At 46.5% G+C, this 24,771-nt stretch overlaps 1 protein-coding gene across 6 annotated transcripts; it reads right to left on the bottom strand.

The window, feature by feature from the left end:
* On the bottom strand, positions 1–21,257 carry LOC103049787 (major histocompatibility complex class I-related protein 1-like). 6 transcript variants are annotated; one of them, XR_015793642.1, is made up of 9 exons: positions 21,080–21,247; positions 17,090–17,365; positions 13,553–13,828; positions 11,790–12,071; positions 8,801–8,893; positions 8,228–8,260; positions 7,103–7,136; positions 3,007–6,151; positions 1–626 (listed from the first exon to the last, which is right to left on the bottom strand). XR_015793642.1 is itself a non-coding variant. In XM_088129685.1 (8 exons), the coding sequence occupies exons 1-7, from the start codon at positions 21,147–21,149 to the stop codon at positions 7,117–7,119; spliced, it is 1,050 nt and encodes a 349-aa protein (XP_087985811.1). In that variant the 5' UTR covers positions 21,150–21,250; the 3' UTR covers positions 1–626; positions 7,103–7,116. The 6 variants fall into 6 exon arrangements, 4 of the variants coding, with proteins under 4 accessions (XP_087985811.1, XP_087985809.1, XP_087985810.1 ...); XR_015793641.1 differs by lacking the exon at positions 1–626 and adding an exon at positions 633–2,679; XM_088129685.1 differs by lacking the exon at positions 3,007–6,151 and having other exon boundaries at positions 21,080–21,250.
* Positions 21,258–24,771: the final 3,514 nt, after the last annotated feature.

The raw sequence follows: 24,771 nt of genomic DNA, 5'->3' as shown, positions 1-24,771 counted from the left end.
TAATAAAATTCTCCCTTACTCTGGAAGGGGAGAAACTGAAAAACAGCTGATGCCCGAGACGTGTTGGGTCTCCTTGACTCTTGGATCAGCCCAACTCTTAATTAGAGTTTATGAACCTCCCCTCCCCCACAACAGAAATAATGGTGGGGGGGTACATCTCCCTCTCCGGCTTGTACTCCAAAATCTGGTTGGTTGCAGTGAGAAATAAATGAAATAAAATGGAGCGGAGTTGAGCATTCCAAGAGGAGCGTTTTTGGGGTCTCCCCCAGAGCTGAAGCACTGGGCTTTGCTTTGGGTATCCCACCCCCAGTCAGATGGCTGGTCCAAGGCGGCCTCCAGAAGGCTCACTTTGCCACTTCCTTTGTGGTCCATCCAGGCTTTGCTGAAGGCGATCCAGGACTCGGTGACACGCTCAGAGGAAGTGGTACGGGAGGCGGTCTCTTCTGTGGAGACAGTGCGCAGCTTTGCCATGGAGGAGGAGGAGTCACGGTGCTATGAGGCATCCTTGGAGGAGACCCGCCAGCTGAAGAACCAGGAGGACTTGGAAACAGCCATTTATTTGATTGTCGTACGCGTAGATTCCTCTGGGTCCTCTAAATGAGTGGTTCCCAACCTGTTGCGGTTTCCTGTTGCAGAGGTCAAAATAAAAATAAGTTCACAAGATGGCTCAAATTTCAGGAGATTGCCAAATCTTGCAAGATTTTCACACCCTTGCTGCAAAGGTTATGAGAATTTGGTGTGTCCCCAGTCTTGCAAGATTTCATGTCACAGTAACAAAAATTCTTAGCACTCACTTGCTGATCAAGAATGTTTTCCAATTGAAATGTCTAACTGCCGAAGGATAAATGGCAAGTGGATCTCCAACCCAATGGAATCCCATTTTTAGATAGTCTCTCATGGGTTCTTTCTTTGGACCACCAATAACCAGACTGACCCAGACTTACTAGACACAAAGTACTGGAAACCTGACAACTGGTTGGTTTTTCAGTGTCTGGGAAGAGACTTTTATTTTACAGAAGGAAAGCTTACAAATAAAAAAGGAACTGTAAATTATAAATGCCTTCAACAAGTGCAGAATGAATCGTAGTAATAAACTATTTTCTATCTGAACTATTTTCTATAAGCTCTTTATCCACTCTATATTCTTTAAAGTCCAACTTTACTATATTTTCATATCTTTGTATTCTGCATCCCCAATATATTCATTCATTGCTGACCTTCCTATTGCTGTTGCCTTAATCCCTGTCTATTTCTGTGGTCCCTCTCTATAGAGCTACATTCCTTTTTTCAGAGTTCAGTCTTTCATCTTTTTTAGCTTGTTTTCTGTTCTGTCAAAGTCTTGATTTTTTTCTTTGCCTTTTCTGCTCGGTTGCTCTTGGCAGGGCTTCTTGATTCTTCCCTCTTTTCTGAATCTTGGCTCCATCTGAGGGAAGCGGCTTGAAGAACATTTACCTCACACCAGTCTGTGGGAAGAGAAAAATGTGCCTCTTTCCCCACATTTCTCAGCTGCTGCCTTCTTTCCTGTTGCCTCTTCTCACCGGGGCTACCTGTCCTCTAGTTGCCTCTTCTCTGTCTCCTGGGCTTTGGCTCTGTTAATTCTGCCTATTTCTCACGAGGCCTGTGGCGGCAGAGCTCCCAGGCAGCCATCTTGCCTTCCCTCCTCCTCCTCCTTGCCCAACGCTGATGTTTGGCCGGCAGCTGCTCTTTGACTGGCAGCTGGGTCGTCGTGATGATGGGGGAGGGCCAAGAAGGGAGGAGAGGGAAGGAGCACAGGGGCTCATAAAGCTGCTCGGGCAGCCTGTCCTTCGGCACAGTCATTGTTGCATTTCCTGTCCACACTTTTCTTTTTGGATTGCTTGCGCAAGATCGCTGTTCCTCTTCCCACATCACATGTGGACTGACAGCCAGTAACTGCCCCCCAGAGCAGTTTGCTATTGTCGGCTTTTAGTACCCCTCTTGCTCCATGTATTGTCATCTGTACACTTCAAAGAATCAGCCTTCAGCCCTGATCCATTTTCACAAACCAGCTGACTGATGGAGGATGCAGGGAGGCAGCAGTGGATCACCTGGGTGGACCTTTCCATATCCCTGGCGGTCCATGGGCCACATGAAAATCCCTGACATAACAAAAGGAGACTGTTGCTCTAAAGGAGAGAGACCCTGTTGTTTCTAGCAGGTTGGGAGGCACACCTGTTCACAGGTGACACAACAAGACACCTGAAGGCTGCAGGTATCTCCACCATCCAAGGCCCTTTCACAGTCTTTTAAATGGAAGCTTCTCAGGGGACTTTGGGCCAGTCCCTCCCTCTCAGGCCCAGAGCCAGGATGGGGTTGTGGGGAAGGTGCAGATTGGGAGTGGGGAGAGCCAGGTTTCTGCCCCCCCCCACCATATGGGTGATCTTGGGAGTAAATGGGAAGAGAGGAAATTGTGTAACTCTGCCTTGAGCTCCTGAATAAAAGATGAGAAATTCATAATAGGCTGCTGTTCCTTGCTCTGCGGATCCTATTCTGCTTTTTATTTTTTCTCCAAAATCAAAAGGGAATCCGCTTAACCCCACAATTTCTCTCCAGGATCTGTTGGCTTTGCTTGCAGACCCTTTTCTGATGTCTCCTCAGCCACGGCAGCTCCCTGGGGGACCCTGGGCCAGTCCCTTCTCTCAGCCCAGCCAAGCTACAGAACTGTGGTGGGGCAAAAAAGAGAACAGACTGTAATATACACCATCCCGAACTGCCAGAAATCAAATGGAACAGCCAACAGAAAAATCAATTGTTGAGTTTCCCTCCATAGAAGGGGGCAGTAAAGGAAGGGTGTCCTGCCCCATTTCAGGCTGCAGAGGGGAAGGGTGGGGTGGAAAGGAATTGCATCTCCACCAAAAGCAAGGAACGAAAATGCATAAAAGGCTCCATATTGAACTGAAATGGGCTCCACATCAACTCAGGTAGCCCCCTCAACCCACCCAGGAGAGGGAGAGGCCACCATGGCGCGAGAGGAAGGAGGCTTCTCACCTGCTGTCCTCCGCTCCTCTCCCACTCCAGCTCCTCCGGTTGAGCCTGAAGCTGCTCTTGCTCTCCTGCGGGTACCACCAGATCCGCTCCGGCCTCATGACCAGAGGAAACTTGGTCTCCTTCATCCTCTACCAGGCAGATGTGGGGGCCCATGTGCAAGTCAGTGAACACTTCGTTTTCTTCTGTAGCACTTCAGGTTCCTCGGTGACTGTGACCTTCTGTGTCCCTCTGTTCATTTGACCCACCCTGCCCTCGTCACAGCCTAGAGTTGAAATGCATTTCCTTCCACAAATTCTATTCCCTGCTTGGTACCTGAATGTATTTGCTTTGACTGTATTTCCTTTCAATGTACAGATCTAGGCTGGAATCCTGGGCCTGTTTATGGGAGGAAGACGCATCTGGCTTTGTGGGAGTTATTGGTGTTTGTATAGGATTGTACGGTATATGTTGGACCATGTGGGGCGGTCGTTCTGAAATGGATGTTCGAATGCATTGGAGCTACGGATCTGCTGCTGTTACTGCATGTTCCAAGTGATGAAAAGGGATCGAGACGGAAATGCTCATAAACACCCATTGGTCGCCTCCATTATAGATTTTAAAATTTACTTTGATTTCTTTGGATGAAGGAACACTGCATGTTTTGCAGAAATATTTGCATTATACACAAATCAACAAGTGGTAAATAAGCGGAAGCAAAAAAAATCAAACAAGTCATTTAGATCCATACTTTAAAAAATACCGTTTTTCCTTTGAGGAAATGGCTGCTGTACATTATCGATTTGGTTGGTGCTTGTCCAAATTATTCCCTCCCCTGTAAGTTATTTGCCCTCAAAAATCCTGTTTTCCAAAAATATCACTTAGGTGGGCATTTACAAGAATTTTTGTTGTTGTTGTTCTGAATCCCTATAAGGACTGTAAAGACATTCCAGATTGCAAATCAGATTGGGGCTTGCAGTCTCCAGGGTTGTCCAACTCTGCTCTAGTGCAACAGGTAGTAAAAGATGCATGGAATGAAAGCCCTTTGTTTCCTTATGTTCCTTGATAGGTAAAGTGCTGCTGCATTTGGGAAATTCTGCACATGCGATTCATATCCTGAGATAAAAGTTTAGAGTCTCCTGTGACTCTTGTTCCAGAGATCTATGAATGTGACTGCACTGTTTCTCTGGCAACAGTGTAAAAGTTACCTTTTTAATCATTTTTTTGGGGGGGGGTTAACTTCCTATCTAGTCACAGACCTGGAATTCCCTGGTGGTCTCCCTTCCAGGTGCCCACAAAGTCTGACCCGGCTTAGCTTTTCAAAATCAGACAAGGCTTCATTCAGATGGAATAAGTTGGAAAGGGTGAGTGTTACTTTTAAACAGCAGAGTTTCAGACTTAAATCTGTGCAGAAAGCAAGCGATTTTTTGGAAAGACTTAAAGAAGAATTGGAATAAATACAAATGGAAGTGACAATGATAGATGACACCAAACAAATGCCACAACAGATATAAGACATTGAAGAGGATTCCACGTTGAGCACTACAGTATTAACTTTTCTAAAATCTTGGCCTAACCATGGATTACAAATGCTTAACGTGGAATATAAATGGAGCAAATATAAAAATAATCATCTTTAATCCCTTCAAATAGTGTCCCACAAGTTGATTTCTTATCGTTTTCTCTGTCTCTTTCGGAAACTCCTCTGTAAGTGTAATACATCTCTTTTGTAAATCCAAGATAAGAAAATGATCCAAGTCACTCTTCTGATTTATTATTTGCATCTCCCCTTTAATTATTAAGACATCAGTGGGTTTTATTTGTAAATCCAGTGGAACATCGTTTTCCATATCATTTTTGTAGCCTGACATTTTTAAATCCATTTTCAGATCCACATTTGAATCAGCCTCAGTCTCTGTTTTATCCAGTAAAATCTATTCCTCTTCCATAACTTTTGAATCCATTTTTATAATAGCAGACAATCTTAGGAGTCATTTCTGAGTGTGCTGTTCCCAAATATTCTTGAATTCTTTGATAGTCAAATAATGTTGCTCCATTCTGTATTAATGGGTCTTTTCTCCTTTAATTAGCTTTAGTTCCTTTAAACTAAAACTCCTTTAGTTTTTCTGGTTCCCTCTAGTCAATCCTCAAAGTCCCCACTTATCAATGTTTTTTTCCTAATCAACAACACTTTGCCACAGGATGGTTTCTTAGTTTCAAAATCTTCGTATATTTTTTATAAAGTTTTAAACAATCCATAGGAAATCTTCTTGTAATTAATTTCAAAATCTTATTGCAAGTCCATCTGGCCCCTTAATCCATTTATAACTTTGCAAAATTGACATTCTAGTCACCCTTTAAGGTCCTTAAACTTCCATGAAACCTCTTTCATCAAGGATAGAATGAAACTCAGCTGGTATAATAAAACTTGCCCTTCTGAAGGTTCTTAATATCCAAAACGCCATTAACAAGCAATTTCCCAAAGTGATTAAGAAAGGAAGTACACGAACCCAGTGTCTTTTTCAAGGTGCTGAACTGTGGCTTAGGCGAGATGACTTTCCCTCAGCTACCAGAGCTCTGAAACCCGCCAGAGATTACTGTCTTACTGTCTTACAGTCTCCCCACAGGGAACCAAGGTATTGAGTTTTTGTGGGCAATCCAGGTCTTCTTGTTTGGAGAGGAATTCTGAGGAGCTGATCTATTTGCCGGCTCCTTGCTCCACTGCGGTTGTCAGCTCCACTTTCGTGGAGCTGTCTTCAGTCTGCCATTGCTTCTCCGGAAGTCCTCAAAGCACACTTCTGAAATAGCAGCTGAAAGAGGCATTTTCCCTTCCTGTCAATGGACAGAATGGCCCTTCCAAGATGGTTTTTCTTGCAAGACGTTTATTCCACATATAAAAACAAAGCCTTCTTTCATTCTCCAGATGAATCAACTACATTTCCTTCTCAGGGGAGGCCCTAGAATTAGTCCTGCAGATGAAAAAAGCCCTGATCTTCCCAGACAAAAATCTGCACAAGGGCACTCATGAAAGACCCAAAATATATCCTAGTGACAGCCGGCTGGAAGGGCCTGAAGAGGTCTTCCTAAGAGAACAGCATAATTCAGCAGAAGCTTGATCACTCTTCTTTCCTCTCTCCCCATGTGGGGAGTCTGCAGCCCCAAAGTTGTGCTACAAAGAGAGCGGAAAAAACAGGAGGGTTAGTTAGAGAGGAAGCCAAGACAAGAAAGCGCAGGGTCCAGGCTGGAGGACCAGTGCTGATCATCAAGCAAAGGAGCAGAATCAGCAGCCTCAAGAGAGGGAGATGGAGAGGAATCAGCTGGGTGGGATTTCTGAGTTGCAAGAGGGGAAGGGCAGGGCTGTGAATGGCTGCTAAAGTGGGGTGGGTTGGGGTTCAGAACCTCCTTCACAAATTATAAAAAGTATAGATGCCCTCCCCCCTCAAATATACAAACCCAATTCCTGCCCAATTTTGCCCCTGCAACCAAGTGCAACAGGTTTCATGATCTCCTGAGAGCCCAGGTCTTCCTTCAGCATCTGGAGGGTTGGATTCCCAGATGGACTCAAGGAGCGGAGAGAAACCTCCTCTCCATCCATGACTGTAGGACATTCAGGAAGTCCCCCTGCTGCCCCCTCCCTCCCCTCCTCCTTCCACTGGAGACACTCTGATCTCTGCAGGTCTCTGAGCTTTGTCCATGCAAGACAATCAGATCCTGGGGTGGGGGTGGGGGAAAGATCTGGGCCCTGCAGAATGGCCAATCCTACCTCCTGCTTTGGGAAGGGCCCTTCCTGTGGATGAGGAGGGGACAGGGCACCTTCCTCCCTCAACAACAGGGAGCGGTCAGGGCCCTTCTGTTCCTAGCTGTGGTCACCTGCCATTTCCTCCAAAGGCAGGGAGGGAAAGTGGAAGCAGCCCAGCCTTCTCCAACACAAGGAACCCAGGGAGGAGGGGGAGAGGCAGACACCTCACGAGAACCCCTTTACTTTCCCTTCAGTGTTTGAGATGAGCTGGGACAGAAGCGGGTTTTCCCAAAGGATCTTCACCATCAATAGCTCTTTTGACCTGAAAGCCCTCACCTCCCTTCTTTCCCCCCCAATACAGCCCCCGCTGGGGGCACTCACCTGCCAGGGGGCTGCTAAATGGCCTCCTTGCTCCCTACATTGGGAAGAAAGACAAAAAGTGAATCTCTCCTTTGTTCAGATCATCTGAGAAGGAGGCATCTCTCTCTGCAGGATTAAACCTCTTCAGCTCTATGAACCTCTCAGAGGGGACCAGGCTGAGCAACTAGAACAGTCGCTAACCACTGGGGCTCATGACATTTCAGGTGGTTTCCCTATTTCCCACCCCAGAGCTGAGGGGCTCTTTGCTCCAAAGAGGGACAGGCTCCGCCATGCAGGCTCTGGAGCTGCCTTCCCTGCCTGAATGAATGAGGCTGGAAATCCAACAGGGAGAGAATTTCCCTTTCTCCTCTGCAGGAACAAAGCAATGGGAGAAAAATTAATTTTGTAACTGTTAGAAATCTAGGAAAAGAGAGTAGGTGGGAGAAAACAGAAGCACTTGATTGTATGGAGTAAAAGCAGGACCGAGAGAAAAAATGATTAAAATTGAAGAAAAAAAGAGACTTTGGTAACTCCTTGGGACAAGTGAAAAAAATAAGTAGTTTCACTTAAACCCCACTTTAATGAGAAACCACTTTTCCAATCCAATACTTTCTGTTCATATACTGATGTAAAATAATTTTAATTGTTCAAGAACAACTTGCCTTCTAAGTAAACAGGAGAAAAAATATAATTATCTCACCCACATTTAAGATACTATGCTATGCAAAAAATTAGCCATAGAAAAGGCAACAATGTGGATTTAAATCCCAATAATTTTATCTATCCTTTGTTCCTGTTCTATCCACATAAATCCTAGTTTCACCAGACCCAGAGAGAATACATGGAGTGTGCAATCAGATGGATCTTCCACCTAGCCGTGTCTTCTCATCTTCTGGAGACTTCCTTGTACCAGATGTTTCTCCTTGTGGTCTCTACTCCCAAGAACAGCCTGGCTGTAATGAAAAGGGGACCCACCTTCCCCAGCTTGGTTCTTGAGAGGAAGAGGAAAATAGCACCACTCTGCAGCTTCATGAGCTGCTTTTGTGTTTGAACACACACAAACACACACACACACCCTTTAACTGATGCTACCTCTGATCCCCGCTCTGAATTGGAGCTAACATATAACAAGAAGAAATCACTCACTTAATGCTGCCTTGTAGCCTTCTTGATGTTTCTCTGCAAGGACAAAAATCAGTCAGAAATAAAAAGAACCCATCAGAGATCATCCAATCTCTCCCTCCTACACAGCACCAGGAGTTGTTGTCACAGTTATTTACTCACAACCTCACCTGGCAACTACTATTTAAGAGACACAGGAAGATCTTCAGACTGCAAAGACACCACCTGATTTGCTCCAAGAGAGACCTTCTGCCTCTGAGATGGATGGAGAGAAACGGGGAAAGCAGCAGCAGCTGCGAGAGCAGGACAATTTTCATTGAAATCCTCCTCTGCTGGTCTTTGACCAAAGCCTTTGGAAGGGACAGAACCACGATGCCTCCTCCCAGCTAAGAAGAAGACATGACTGTCTGGACCTCTGACTCCACTGAGTCAAGACTGGTGTCCCACCAAGAGGCCAAGATTTCAGATGTTCCCAAAGAGGGCTGGGAAAACCGGGAAGAAGCTAGCCCAGAAGGAGCTCCCAAAGGGAGAGACTTGGGAGGAATCTCCCCACCTTCCTTCACAACCACCCAGCAAAGGTAGTTACAGGATACTTACTGAGAAATACCAAGATCCCAACAATCCCAACAATCACCAGGACAACAGCCACAACAGCCACAACGCAGCCAACAATGAGCCCCAAGTTAGATTCTGGAAGTGAATTGGGAGAAAGAGCAGATAATTGATGGAGAACCCCAAACAATCATCCCCAGTAGGGGAGAGAACTAACACAGCCAAAAGACTGGAAATACCCCAAATTAAAAAGACTAAGGGCTCATCCTTACATCCCTCTAATTGTAGCATGAAGACCCCTTGCTAACCATGGTTAGAGGACGTTCCTCATGACACTGGCTTCGTCTCACACCAGCCCAGCCGAAGGCAGCTATTCATCTTTAGCTGTTCAGCTCAAAAGCAGCAGTTTGCAACCTTGTGACTCTCGGCAGTTTACACAAATAAAAGCATCAACAACACAATAATATAAACTAAAGTAGGGAAACCATAAAAACATTTTTGTTCTTTTTATAGGCTGCCCCAATGTGTCATGACTCTGGGTGGAATTGGGCAGCTCTTTTTTATTAAGCTGGAATATTTGCATTTTATTATTTAAAATAAAAGGGCTCATATACCCCCCCTTTTTTTAAAATATACAGTTTCATTCTGTTCCTCTCTTGTAAGATTGGTCTGTCCCCAGAGCAGAAGAAAGGAGTGAATCCTCACTTCTACACTCTGTCACCTGGACAGGGAGTGGCATTATAGAAACTGTTTCAGCCTTTGCGTTTGGGGCTTTCGACTGCCAGGAAGGCAGCGCAGGAGGTGGGAATCCTCTTGCCTCACGCACACCCTGGGGTTAGGGGGAGGACCCAGGGAAGGCCTTTCTGTAATTTAAATCCATACCTTGTATTCAGGAATGAGGGACAACAGATTGTGTCCTCCATCTCTGTGACAGCCTTTTGCTTGTTCAAAAAACACTGTCACGTACCCCAGCACCACCCTGTTCTCAAGATTAAACACGCTGAGCTCCTTCTCTTCATCTACCTAGGATTCAGTTTCTAGTTGTTGCTCTACTGGGAACCTTTTCCAATTGCCCTGAATCTGTACTGATGGTTGTTTCCCAGAACGGGCCCTGATCATAGCAGAACACAGTGAGAAAATTACCCTCAGAATTTGGAAGTTATTGTTGATTTGATGTAGCCTAAACCTGCACATGCCTTTTTGAAGGTACTTCATGCTTCTTGCTCATATTCAGTCTTCAATCAATCCCTATTACAAAATCCTTTTAGCAAGCCAAGTATCCCCCACCCAATACTTGCACCTTTGAGTTTTGTTTCCCAAGTGAAGAACACTGCACTTACAGTTAGAAGGAACCTAAGAGGTCAGCTAGTCTAACCACCTGCTTAGTGCAGGATCCATTCAAGTATTCAGACGGGTGGGATTGTGCCTTTAGTATCTCATTTGAGATTTCCCATCCTTCCTGGACACTGTTTTCATTTAAATCTCTCTTCAATTTCGTTCTGTAACTCTCAGCTCATTCTGAATTTCACTTCTTTCTTTGAGGATATTAGCTCACTGAGTTTCAGATCCTCTGCAAATCTGATAACTATTTGTTCTACCTATTGACCCAAGTCATTAAAGGGAATATTGAAGAATAGAGGACGCAGGGCTGATTCTTCTGGCACCTCCCCCCCCGATACCTTCCACCTGATGAGGAACCATCAATGGGCACTCCTTGAGGAAGACTTTCAAGCCAGCTGTGGATCCCCTTAATTGTCAGGCCATCCGACCTCCTTTAATTCGCAGAAGAGGACTCTGACTCCCTCCAGATGGAGCTTTTACCAGACAAAATGCCTGATTTACCATAAAACTTTAATCCCATGAAACATCCAGATGACCCTGTCATCTTTCAGAGATAACTGAGTTTATCTGTTTCCTATTTCATTCTGATCAACCTCAAATAAAAAATACAAAATTCCGGTGATCTAGATATTTCACTGTAGCATTTTGGGGGGAGTATATGGGGCGTGTCTGTGTCACCCCCTCCCCCCTAGTTCTAGGAAGGGGGTGTGGAGTTGTTGCAAGCCCAGAAATGGTAAAAAATGGTATTTTCTGCTTCCAGAATTTCAGGATGAAAAAATGGAATATGGTAATATCCAACTTCCAGAGTGTCCCTGAAAGGACTAAAACAGATTTGGAGGATGTTTCAGGGGACAGATTTGAGGAGAACTTTAAATTCCTCTTGCCTAGAACTCATGACTCTCACTGAATAGCAGCCATGGCACTTGTGATTTGATACTTGGTAAAGAAACCAAAGGAGTATTTTATTGTGCCTGGGATATCAGCATAATATTTGATCATTGCTATACTGCAGTTTTGGAAGGCCAGTGTAAAAAAATGTCAGAGGAAGTTATCAGCATACACAGAGTTGCTTGACACAAGGCTTTTGCCTTTGGTTTTAGGCTGAGCCTCAGGAATCCCAGCAGATCACTGATCATAAAACAATGTCTGCACCTCTTTCTTAGGGCAGCAATGCACAGAGGTGTTTTGTTCTTTACAGGAGGAAAGCCATGTTCATCTATAATGGCAAAAAATCAGACTGGAAGCCCCTTTTCTGACTATTGATGCATCAGTCCAGCCACTCTGTGCATTTCCTGAAGGGAGCCACAGTTCACAAATTTTAATACAATTTGGTATTCAGAAAAGGGGCTACCCAACTCCTCCTGATTTTTGCACCTGTTTCTGGGGCTCAGCATAACTCTTCCTGCTCTGCTGGGTGCAGCAAACAGGGGTGGGAGAGAGGCTAAGGGAGGATCTGGGTGCATTTCCTCAGGATGGGCCAACCACTGGGGTGGGACTCCACTGCTTCCTTTCAAGAACCGAAAGCCGATTCTACGGACTGTTCCCTGCAGGTCCACAAACTTTAAACATGGGAAAAATCAATGGATTAAAGCTCAAGGGTGTTCACATCTGGACATACCTGGGGTCAAATTTCTCTCCCACAATCCTCCACCCTGAAAAAGAGCCCAGCCTCTCCCTCCCTGCAGATTCTCACCCTTCAAGGCTTTGTCCACAGGCTCCTGCAGGCCGTCGTGCTCCACGTGGCACCGATAGCGGTCCCTCTCTTGGGGATCAATCCGGATGCTGAGCCAGTAGTGGTAGGTCCCATCCGCATTGGGGGCCACAGACCCACGGAAGGTGTCCTGCAGCCAGACCTCCCCGTCCCTCCTCCAGGAGGCATCAATCTCCTTGGGGTAGAAGCCATCCACGCGGCAGACGTGAGTTTCCATCCCATCGTCGTCCTCCGTCCTGCTGCTCACCGTCACCACTGGGGCCTCTGCAGAAACGACACCCCCGGAATTAACTCTGAGCCCCTCCAGAGCCTGGAAGGGGGACAAGAAACTTGACGGGCTGGAAAGGCTCCCACTACTTAATTTTAACACAGGAGTTTAACACTCCACACCTGCAGCGTCTCCAAGAGTTTTAGGAAATGCTCCAAATCTGGAAAATGCTCAGCCACAAGGACTCCTGATTTTGAGTCCTTCCCAGTGATTCAGTCTGAAAAATCTCTGCCAGCAAATTGAGGGTCCAAGGAAATTCCACATGACCTGGTTTGAACTGACTGAACTTGGGCTGCTCCCTTCAGGGGAGGGGTACCGGAGCTGCTCTTTTAAGTTCCCTTTCAAAAAACAACACAGCAGTTTCTCCCTAGTTTTTCAGTCTTCTTCCGCTCCCCCCAATCTTAGGCTGCTCCAGGCCTCTTTCAAGGGACACAACCAAAATGTCAAGAGGAGGCGAGCCGGAATCAAAGCAAGGGGCTCAGGGCTTTTGGAGTTCCACCCTGGTTAATTTGGAAAAGCGATTCTGTGTCTCAAAGGGAGGCAAAGAGAGATGCTGCCAATGGGAGACTCAGCCCTCTCAGGGCAGCGAGGGGCTGCTGGCAATGGGGGGGGGGGGTTCCCACATGGAGCCTGATCTCATCCAGTGGATCCTGGAGGGATCAAGGAGCCCAGAGAGGGAAGGGGTGAAGCTAGAGGGGGAGGGGTGGTCTTGATGGGAAAACAACAACAAGCTCACAGGGAAAAAAAAGGGGGAGGAATATTATGAGACGAAGCCCTGTGAGGGTCAAAGTGTCCCTGAAGGTGGAGAAGGGGTTGTTTTGAGGGGGGGAGTCACTAAGTCAGAGTTAAAGAACCTTTTTGGGTTTTAAGGGAAAGATCCACAGAATCCTTAGATTTTTTTTTCCCCCAGGAAAAAAAGACCCCTGAACCTTGGCCTTTTTTGCCCAAGTGGGGGCACTGATAATGTCCTTTTAATGGTAAAAGAGGTGCCCCCTAGTGGTGGGGGTGGGAGGTGCACCGTTAGGTTAGAGGGAGGGAGGGAGCCCCCTGTAGGATGTGGAGGGAAGGACAGTTGCTGGGAGGAAATCAAGGCCACGCATACATTTGGCCAGGTTTTGGCTAATGGTGGCTTCACTGAAGAACCCCAAGTGGCCCTGTTGCCTCCTCCTGGGCTGTGCACAGGACACCCCTAAGTGCATTTGCTGCCTGACCCACACAGACACCCGCCAGGCACTGGATTCTGGCCAGCCACACCTACAGCTTGGGAGGGCAGAGGCTGCAGTTCCTGGACAACTTAATGGCTGCCTGGCACTGGGAACTAAGCAGGGCTTCCTGCGTCCTGGAGAGGGGTGGAAGGGGAGGAGGGGGGTTCCGTCCCGGGCATCCAGGCTGCAGACCAGGGACCCAAAGGGGGCTGAATGTGTGCAAGAAATCTGACCATAAAGGAGGAAAGCCCAGCCTGGACCCAGATGCTCACCTCTCCTCAGCAGCGTCTCCTTCCCATAGGACAGGTACTTCTTCAGCCACTCAATGCATTCCTCCTCCATGTAGGCCTTACTTCTCTGATTAAATCCTGAATCAGCATCCCACTTCCTCTGGGTGATATGGGCTTGTGGGTCGGGAGCCACCCAGGTCAGGGTCTCCTTGTCAAAGGTGAGGAAGGTCCTCCCATTGTAGCCATGCTGCCCAAACCCTCCTTTGCTCCCATCTCCCCGGAGCTCACAGCCACACGTCCTCTGCACTGTGTGAAGGCCTGAAAGAGGGACAGGAAGAGGGTTTGGGGAGTCCCCAGAAACAGAGACCCCTCTGCCCTACAGGGACTATGACGCAGGATGGAGGCAGTGAGAAAAGGGATAAATAAGGTTGGAAAATGGAAGAGACATGTTTTCCCTTATGAAGCTCCTCAGCTCCCTCTAGATGAGGTCCAGAGACCCCCCATCCTGCCCCCAAACCATACCCTGAGGATCTCCAGACCTAGCTGCTCCCCACCTGAAACCCTCCCAGGTTTCCCTTCATCTTCTCCCTTCCCCAAACTCTCCTTATGGCTAAATGGCAGAAGAAGCAGCACCATCTTTGCCTGGGATCTGCAGAGCCCAAAGTTCTCTGTCTGGGACTTCCTGTTTGGGATGACACTGTTACATCTCTTGCCTCTCTCCTGATTAAAGTGTTATCAAACTTTTGAATTATGGGACTCTGTGGACAAAGACTTTGATCACTGGGTAAATCAAACTTTTTATTAAATATTACTTTGTTTTTAATGAGCTATTGGGATGACAACTAGACCCAAACGTTCAACAGCTGACTTAATTTCAGCTGTGTCACTATCTGCCAAGCCAGGAAAGATGGTAGAGGAAGATTCTCCTACTAATTATGTTAAAAGAGATCCTGGCTCAGGTACAAGTCTTGAAGCTGATCCAACAAGATCTGGCAGAGCTTAAATGTGATTTAAAACAGATGCAAGAAAAAATGGCTTGTTATGAGGATCAGCTAAATGCCCATGAGACAATTACTCAAGCCAGTCATAATATTTTAGATAAATGCATTACTTACTTAGAGTCACAATTGTACAGGAAAAATCTACATGTGATTGGTATTGAAAACCCTCCGTCAATCAATCCTGGCTGAATTAATGGAGGACTTTTTCACAAAGTTTCATCCTTTGGGAACAGATTTTCCGGTCAAGATTGATCATGTGATTAAAATTCCTTTAACAAGTAGGAAGACTGGAACTAGTTCCAAGATTATTATTGTGCAATTCCTTCGTGTTACCACAAGAGATGAGATTTTATGTATGTTTCACCAGGAATCAGTAAGGTCTCCACTGAAGTGGGGTTCTAGCCAAAATGAGAGATCAATCTACCCGGATTTCTCCCAAACAAGAAGGTTGTTTGCAAAAGCACAAAGTCTTGCCAGATCAATACAACTTAAATATTTCAGGCGTTTTCCAGCTACATTCTGCATTAATCATCAAGACCAGAAATTTGTGCGGCAAAAAGCTTTATTTTAAAAGGCTCTACGCTTTTTTTTCCTGTACTCCTCTCTTCGTTTTTATGATGGTTAACTTCATGATAAAAAAATCTGGGCATGTTGCCAACAGCCGGATTGTGTCTCATTCCTTAGAAACCATTGAGAGGGAAGTTTGAATCTGCCCAAAGGTGGGCTGGAAAAAAAAATCTCATTTTAAAAGACTCTATGCTTACTTTCTTTCTTTTTCTGTACTCCAGCTAACTTCATAATAAAAAGTCTGGCCATATTGCCAACTGTAATCTTTATCTTTACACATAACATTTGTATGTGTATTGAATTGTACTAATTCAATATTTGCTTGAATTAGTAGTTTGAAACTGTTCTGTATATTTACTTGCAAGAAGAGAGATGAAACTATAGTGCTGTCTCACTGGGAAGTCGTGTATTTCTTTGCTTTTACTTTTTTAGGGTTCTTTTTATTTTTTTTAGTAATGTTACTTGTTTGCTGTTTTATTTTCTTGTACATAATGTTTTTCTTTTTCTTCTTTTAAGTAGAGATTCCACATATATGTAACAGAATGCTATTTGAATATTAATTTGAGTTCTTAGGGAGGTTCTGTGTCTGTGAGCAATATTGGAACACATGATAAATATTCAAACAGAAAAGTTCATTACTAGATATTTGTTAAATGGCGCAGGTCATAAAATGAATTGGTATTGGAAGAACATTGTTAAGTGGGCCAAAAGAAAATTAATGGATATAGTTAGTCTTAAGCTAAAAGGGTTGAAAGAATCTAAGAAACAAAATGTAATCTTAGCATACTTAAAATCGTTAAATGGCAGATATTGCTTATCTACAGGAGACTCATCTAATGGAACAGGATAAACCTCTATTATTGAAAGACTGAGTGGGATGGGTTTACCTCGCAGATGCCTTGATGAAAGCTGAAGGTGTGGCTATTTTGATTTGAAACGGATTTCCAATGGATATATAACAGGTTATTACTAACGTAAATGGGCGTTATTCAATTTTATGTTTATTTATATAAATAGCAGGGACTGTAATAGCTATGGTTAATGTTTACGGACCTAATTTAGATTCTCCTATTGTGTATGTTTTCGACACTTGAATGAGTATATTTATGATAAAGTGGTAATAGGAGGAGATTTTAAGAAAATATTGGGTCCTGTGCTTGATAGAAATACACCAGCACACAAAAAAAACAGTCATTACTGAGGGAAACAATTAAGACTTATATGATAGACCCTTAGTGTTTGATGTATCCAGCTAAAACAGAACATATATTTTATTCAAATGTGTACCCTAATCAATAAATCAATTTGATATGCAGATGCTAAGAAATGAGTGGAATAAAGAATTAGAGGTTCCTATATTGCCTAGACGATAGAAGAATGTTTTAACTTCTATAGCAAGAGTGTTAATGGACCTTAAACTACAATTTATACAACAAATTTAGAACTTATTGGATTCCACTATGGTGGTATAGAAAAGGACTAAAATAGCATTTTGTTGGAGATGTAGTAAGGATAACGCTTCTTTAAAATATGTTTTACAAAGTCCTATACAGGTAGTCCTCACCTGACGACTACAATTGGAACTGGCATCTTGGTCATTGAGCAATTTTTTTTTACTTTAAAATGTTTTAGTAACTGTAATCTGCACAGACAACTTCACTTATGGGGCAAGGATAACATTATATTAATTAACAACTTTCAAAGAGTTGCCTGCTGGGAGGATTTCAGCTCCATGCTGAGCTGAAATCCTTCAGCATTGCTCCATCCGCTTAACAACCTGGGAGATAGCTTAACAACTGCAACTGGGAGTGCCTGGATTGTGGTAGTTGAGCGAAGTAGTCATGTGGGCATCTTGCTTAATGACCGCTTCGCTCAATTAAGCAACAAAATATTTTTAAATATTTTTAAAAGTGTGAAAGCAGCCTTTCCTTTGGGAGGGACTCCCTTTCTCTCCCCTCCTGCTCCTGGGGGGGAATATGGGGCAGGAGGACCCACCCAACCCATCACTCACCTTCGCTCTGATTGTAGCGGGTCCTCAGAGTCTCCAGGTCTGCTCTCAACACCTCCTCAATGCCACGTACTATCTGAGTCACAGTGTCCCAGTACTGGGGGTCCTCCTTCCCCACCTCCTCCATCCAGGAGACTCGAGGCTGCCTCATCCTGGTGTTGCTGTCGTAGTAAACGAAGACTTGATCGTCCACGTACCCCGGAGCGATGAAGTGGGGCAGCCCCTGACTGGACTCTGACACGGCAGTGTAGAAATACCTGAGGGAATGCGAGGAGGATCCTGAAAGGGACCCAGAGGGGCAGAGTTAGGGGGCTTCAGCTGAGAGACCCTGATGCTATGGGGCACAGCAGGACATAATTTGAGGTCTGGGGAGGAAGAAGAGACATGGAGGCTGGGGGGCAGAGGAAGAAGGGAGAAAGGAAGAGGGAGATGATGGAAGAGGAACGGGAGGCCAAGGGTGGAAAGAGGGAACAACTGAGAGGTAAAGGAACAGCTTCTGGAGGACCTGAAGGGTTGGAGGGGAGAGAAGTTGGGGAGGGGGGTTGAGAGAGGAAGGGAAGGGAAAGCAGGGCCAAAGGGAAAGCAGGACCCCCAAACTTTTATTTTGTAAAATGGGGGAGGGAAAGGGGGGGAAGAAGGAATCCAGATGAGACCAGAGGCCATGGGAGATGTCGAGAGTCAAAGGGAGTGAATGACAGTGAAGGGAGCAGGAATGACACCACACAGCCCCCATGGATCTTCCTGCTCAGCCCCCAGCTGGGAGATTCTCCCTCCAGTCCCAGAGTTAAGGCATCTGAGCAGGAATTGGTTTTGAACCCAGGACAAAATGGGGCTCACCATCATTCCACAGAAAATCTCACTGCTGATCCCCCCTCATCTCCATTCCCTAAAATCATAAGATGGCTGCTGAATTTTTTGTGCAATCAAGCCAACACAGAACACCCTTCCACTAACTGAGGCATAAAATACTTTCCCCTCCAGGTATTTAAAGCATGAAAATTGTACAATGCAAACTTTATTTATGTGCCACGAATAAGTTTTAGGCCTGGCAAACACCATCATTTTGTGGTTTGAGTAACTCATCTCCAGCTGAGGGTCTTGACAGTATTGAGCCTGGGTTCATGATGTCCTCCTAGGCCCAATGGGGATCCCAGAGAGGATCACAGCGTTGTCAGCACAAAGAAAGGTAGAAATGCCCCTCAGCCAGCTTGGGAGGATGGGGATCTGGGCTATGCAACTCTCCAAATGATCAACAATTATCAATGTAAATGCCTAGATTAATGTTTCTCAAATTCAGCCACTTGGACTTCAGTGTAGACTTCAACTCCCAGAATTCCCCCTCACCCCCAGAAACCCATGGGGTCTACCCACCCTGACCCCATCCCCTGCCCAGCTGAGGCTGCTTGGGAGTTAGGGTTAGGGTTAGGGTTGGTGCTGGTCTACTGCAATTGAAAAAACAATCCATTGTGAAAGCTCTTCAGATCCGAAATTCTTCCAGTGCACCAAAGATATTCAAGATGATTTACAGTATTTTTTTGTGCATAATCTGGGTCTGCATGGAAGAAGGCAGAACCTACATAGCACAGAGAAATAAATATGAAAGTCCTAATGCACATTCCCTCCTGGATTGTTTTCCATTCCTTCACAGTCCCAAGGCAAAGTCCTCGGGGTCCTTCCTGCTCATCCCCACAATTGCAGTGGCTTATGACAGCTGTTGGGGAGATGGAGGCCCAGATCCACTTCCTGCTCTGTGGAGTTTTCAGAATCTAAAATGATCAGAGTTTCTCTCTAACAGGAGGAGAGAAATTGGGGGGGGGGCAGAATCTGACTCTGTACATGACCCAGAATGGTTACTTTCCCTTGCGAGGTTGAATATTGAGAAGGTCTGGAATCTGCAGGTTGAGCGTCCCAACAAAGGTGAATCTGCCTCAAGTCAGAAACGGCTCATCAGCTGGGGACCATCTGTGTCCAAGCAAGCGGTTCGTTTCATGGTCACCACCCAAAGGTCCTTTTCTTCTACCACCAACCTGGCCTATTTAATCATTAAGATACTCCCAACATTTTTGGATGCCTTTTGAAAACTTGCTGCATCAATATTTTCTCTGAGCAAACAACTAGCAAACCCCAAGACCTCTTTCCTGACTACTCACTGCCAACTCAGACCCAGAAGCCAGCACTGGCCCCAAATCTCCAACCCTGGATGCAAACATGCTGAGCCCAAGCCAGAAGTTCCCATTTTTCCCCTCCAAAGATTGGGGGGGGAGGGCTTCCCCTTTGCATAGCTTGACTCCTACATGTTACAATTACATAGTTATAAATTATTTTCATATTTGTTTTCAAAATGGTTTGAGCCACACAGCTTTAATGCTAGAACTATTTCACAACAGAAGTAAAACACACTAACCCAATTTCTCCCAAAGTTGTATCAGGCTGTTGTTTTCCAACACTAATTCTCCAAGAAATTTCCAACTTTCTATTCTTCCATCTCAACAAGAACCTCAGTGTGTCCTTCCTTCTTGAAGGAAGGGACAGCTAATTCACCTCCTCCTCCTCCAAGAAATCTTATCTAGCTTCACTCAAGAGCAAGTCATAAAAGCTACTATAAAACCAAGGCAAGTTACAATTTGGAAACACCATCAGAGGAGGCTCGAAGAAACAAAATACAGTATGTGTGATCTTGGGGAAGGCTGTCATGTTGTTTTAGCTGTATTTTTAAAACGTAATATATTGGATATGTTCTAAGTCACCCAGAGTCTTTTTGGAGTTGAGCAGCCTTCACAAATCAAATAAACAAGCGAATAAACCAAACACGGGTGGTGGAAATTCGCAGCCCTCACTGGGGACACACGTACTACTTTGTGACGCTCATGAAAACGTCGCGCAGCTTCAGCGGTTTGTCAGCTCGAGGAAGGAGATCGCCGTCCGCCATTTTATATACGATATACTCACACACACATTTGGCTAACTAACGCGAAATGCCTAACTACATACCTATAAATTTGACTTAAAGACAGACTTAGGGATGGATCTCGTTCGCAATGTAGTTCCCTCCCTCAGATGCCCTCGGATTTTTTGCGACCACACATGGACTAACACAACTCTCCCCTTACTTTGCAAGAAAGAATTGAAGCAAAGCACAACTTTGCCGTTTTGCCCATAAACTTCAGGTAGATTAAGAATAAACAGTCCACACGCTCTGAGTTTCTCAGGATTTAAATGACTTCTTAATATTTTCTAAAATATTTTTAATTCTGCAAGCTGAATTAAGGTAATAATACGGAATAATAGGAAGTGTTTAATATTTTTAATGCTGCAAGCCAGCCCACATTGGGGGGTTCTGGGATGGAAGGAGCATCGGGAGGCAAATTCCTGCCTGTCCAAAAAAAAAAAAGCTCCTGTGGTTTACGACGGGGGACGGGGGGAGATCGAGGCCTGGGTGAAAATCAAGCTGGACGGTTCTTAGATTATTCAAGGAGCGTTTCTCTGCAGACTCTCACCCCGCTGCATTCACACGGCCACCGTAACCCCATCGCTCCCTCGCACAGCCTCCGCGTTTCCCACTCCGCGGAACCGATCCAAGAAACGGGCTGGTCCTCCCAGCACTCGAAGCCTGAAGGAGCAGCCCAGCCGCCGCCAGAGGCAGGCGAGGCGGCCGAGCGGAGGGGCCGTGCGGGGGCAGCCGGGCGCTCTGCGGGACGGACCTGCCCACGGGCGGGCGAGCGCGGCCTCCCGACCCCCTCCACTTGCAGGGACGGGAAGGAGGCGCTCGGGGGCGCCAGGGAGACTCGGCTGGCAGCTGGAGGGGGAACCCCTTGCTTCTGACGTTGGTGGCGGTCGCCCCACCGCTGTAGAGAGCTCCTGGGGGGAGGGGGGAAGACGGCAGGAGAATTTATAGGGATAAACTTTTGGGGGGAGGAGAAAGAGAGATTCCCAGGATGAATTCCCACCAGCAGAAAAAGGGGCTGCAACCCCGACGCCCCCGAAGGGACTCACCGAAGCAGCTCTCCGGAAGGGCGACCGCCACCAGCACCAGAAGCAACAGGGGCGCAGAGCGCAGAGCCATCCTGTCCGCAAACCTCCACCTGCGCTCCGCTCCCCTTCAGTCGCGGACAAGGAATGAGGCGCGGTGGGTGAGCAACAACGCAGTAATCCAGAACGAGCCGGCGATTGGCCAGGCGTAGCCAGTAGGAAAAAAGGATTCCCGTGTCGTCTGCGGTTGCTAGGCAGACGTCCAGGTATAACCAGCGAGAGAAGCTGGAAAGGAAAGCGAAAGTTCCATCGGGGAAAATTCCCTTCCAGGGATTCGTGTCTTGGGGGAGGGGCGGAACTGTGGAGGTCGAAAGAGCCGGAGGCTGATCTGGCCCGGGGGGGGGAGGGGGTCGTGTCCCTTTTGGACCCCGCAGAGCTCTCGCAGGCGGAGAAGAGGCGAAGGTCGGAAACCCCGAGTGAACTTGGCCCTGCCGGCTCTCGTGGCATCTTAAAGGCGAAGACGCGTCTCTCGTCTGGGAAAAGGCCGGGGGTGCAAAGAACCCCAATAATCCCCCATTTCTTGTCATTCTCCGGCGCAGACATGAATCTTCACGAACCTTCAGGGCTCCTCGGGTTTCCCGCAATCAACTAAGATGGCCGCTCCCTCCTTTGGCGGTTCTTCTGGGGAACCGTTTGAATAAAATAATACTGTAAATCCCTCTTCCGGTTATGATCGTGGTTATGATCGCCAAATTTAGTTGATAATTGTTGTTGTTGCTGCTGCTTTTACACTTCCTATGATGAGCAAAGTGTGAGTAAGATGCAAGGGTCTTTTCAGGTCTAGAACCATCTCCTGCTCCCTTGTGCTGTCAGCCTTCCACTGAGCATGTACAGAGTGGAAATTAGGCTGTACCTGTGGGTAAGTCTCTGGAAACTTCCTTTCTGCCATCTTAGCCGCACCTTCAGATACTCTCTTTCCTCTCTGGGTTCACAGCAGGCTTAACTCTGTTTGTTTTCAGAAACAGGTTAGTTTTTGGTGCAGCATCTTGTGCAAACAGGGGGATTCACACACAAAACACTTGAGTCCCAGAGGGGAAAATTCACCAAGGTTGCCACTAACCTGATGTGAGAAGGTTGTGCAAAGGCACCTCCCAGGTTTATCACTGGCCGGGTTAAATCTGCTGTGTGAACCAGGCCTCTGTGGGCCTGGAGAATCCCTGGCGAACGAAATGCCGGCTGCTTCCCAAACCAGGATGTTGGAAGGGAGCCAAACACGACAGGCCAAAGCCCCTCAGGGCCACCTTTGCCTGTGGAAATCGGAGGGGAGAGAAACTGCTGCCCTGCCCAAGCCTTGGGGGACTCTTTCTCCAGCCACAGCCCCCCACATGAAGCTGCCTTAGCTGGGCAGCCTCTTGGCCATTCAGACCCCCCGGCCCCTCCAGGCTCCTTCCCAAGGATGTCCAGAGTTTCCAGTTTGAGCCTGAAATAAATTTCACCAGCCTTTCTCTCCAGCAATTGATGACTTCAACTCCCATCATTCGAGCCAAGTGCCAAGTTGGCTGGGGATGATGGGATATTTAGTCCAACCCATCTGGAGAGCACCCATGTGGGGAGGGCTGGTCTATCTGGAGAGGCTGGGCTTTGAGCCGGGCCCTCCCATGCCAAGCTGGGGATCCTCTGTGTTGGGGGGACAGTTAGCCTCCCTTTTGTGCGGGACCAGTTTCCAAGGGGGAAGGAGCCCCAACTGCAAAATGGGCCCCTGAACATTTACTCCCCTCCAGCAGACATCTGCTAAGTTTGTGTGAGAGCATAAACGTACTTTCAGCCTATTTGTCTCTTTAAGATCATTTTGAATGTCTGATCTCCTAACACAGTGTTTCTCAACCTGAGTAACTTGAAGATGTGTGGACTTCAACTCCCAGAATTCTGGATAAAACACCTCCATGGATCACCCCCCTTCCGTGGTCCTGCAGAGATGGTCTTCCTCATCTTTCCAGACTCTCTTGGGCCTGGGTCTACAGTTAAAAAGGGGAGGATCCAGAATTCAGGTTGGGGTCTGTAGGGTGGTATCTTAGCAAGGTCCAACCAAGACACTTGTGAGATCAGGTCAAACCAAACCCACATCATACAAATATAAAACCAGGTTTCTTTCCACAGTCAGAAAACAAGTGGCATTGCCACATGGAATATCAGATTCTTCACCTTAATTAAAAGCAATCTGAAATAATACAAGGATCCACCTTTTGATCTGACTGGGTGGGGAGGGTTGTGAGAAAAGGTTCCAAGGAAATTCAGTTGCATGCAGATGGCCCTTCAAAAAAGCTGGTCTTCAACAGTCACCAGCTAGTCTGAACTGGAGTCAGATGCATGTAACAAATTGGGCACAAAGAAAACAGGTACAGAATAACGTTCTTCACTGCATTTTCTCCGGATGCCCAAGGTAGCACACCAGTCCTACTTCTCCAGTCCAAGAGCCAGGGAGGTGCAATGGTGAAAATGTTGGACTTGGAACAGGAAGACCCACATTCCTGTGCCCACCCACCCCACCATCACCATGGAAGGTCCCTGGGGGATGCTTGGCCAGTCCGTCCCTCTCGGCCCTAGAACCAGGGTGGGTAATGGTGAAGGTGGACTGGGAGTGAAGAGATCCAGAGCCAAAGGACTTCTATTTCTGGAATGAGATGAGTCCCGTGAGGATCCAATGATGTCACGGTCAGGGATTTGCCATTGCAGGAGATCTCAGTAGGTCCCTGTTGTGACCGACCTTCCACCTCAAGGCTGCTGCTCTTTCCAATCTGGGCCGCAAAAGGAAAAAGAGAAGAAAAGCCCCCAGCTCTTGGCTTCCCAACTCATCTCTTGCTGCCAGTGGAGTTCCAGCTGGTCTGTGACTCATCGCCTTGGTCAGAACTGCTGGTGTCACCTGAAAGATCCCATAAAGAGGAAGAGGTGGAAGGAAAGAAGGCGGGAAGTGATCTGGTCCTGGGTGCATTTAATGCTGGAATCCAAAGGTTCAGGAGACAGAGAGACTGGTCACCTGCAAGGGCCCCACTTTCTCCACAGTAACGTTTTCAAACTCTCCCAATCCTCCCTCAAGTCCCCCTTTTTAAAATTCAAGCTCCTCGTCTTGTGGTTGCTCCTTTTTGACCCCTTTTCCAGCTGAATGATCCCCTTTCTTGCCCAACGGGGAACCCAGAATGACCTGCAGATCTTCCTTCTTGCCTTTCAATTGCAGCTGCTTAGATCTTCTCTTCTTGTGGGTCCAACATTTCTACTGAAGGGTGGTGTGGAAATCAACTGGAAGCCTTAAGTGGACTTTTTGCTGGAAGAAGAAAGGACAGAATGGATGATTGATGGATTTGGGGATTGGGAAGGGTTATAGAAGGAGGGGAAAGAGCAAGGTGGCAAATACTCCATAGAAAGGAGGTTGGAAGTCAAAATTCTGTGTTTTTTTTCACCTCTTCCCTTTTTCTTTTTCTTCTTTTTCTTTTCATTGATTATACTCTTACTATATTGTGAAATTCTAATATTTTTAGAAAAGGGTGGTGTAGAAATCCAGGATCTAAGGCAGCCTCCTCCAGACTCAGGCTCCCTCCTATGCTCTCTGCAGTGCCTCCCTTGGGCCAAATGCCCCTCAGGTGGTCCATCCTCTGCAGCAGCAGCCTCTTCATCCCCACAGACAAGAGAACTCTCCTACTGGCAACACTTGACTGACCTTG

The sequence above is a fragment of the Python bivittatus genome, unplaced genomic scaffold (assembly GCF_059951505.1).
Source record: "Python bivittatus isolate LINGU-HERP-01145 unplaced genomic scaffold, Pbiv_v1 ctg000810_np1212, whole genome shotgun sequence".
NCBI lineage: Eukaryota > Metazoa > Chordata > Lepidosauria > Squamata > Pythonidae > Python > Python bivittatus.
The sequence above is the reverse complement of the archived record's forward strand: the minus strand, read 5'-3'. Positions and strand labels throughout refer to the sequence as shown.

Bases quoted from the DNA above. Each gene is read 5' to 3' on its own strand.
- LOC103049787 (XM_088129683.1), bottom strand. From the start codon at position 21,149: ATGGCTCTGCGCTCTGCGCCCCTGTTGCTTCTGGTGCTGGTGGCGGTC. The intron at 12,072-13,552 runs GTGAGCATCTGG...TCGTTTCTGCAG, and splicing joins GGAGACGCTGCTGAGGAGAG to AGGCCCCAGTGGTGACGGTG. The intron at 627-8,227 runs GTGAGTGATTTC...CCTCTGCAACAG, and splicing joins AGGCTACAAGGCAGCATTAA to GAAACCGCAACAGGTTGGGA.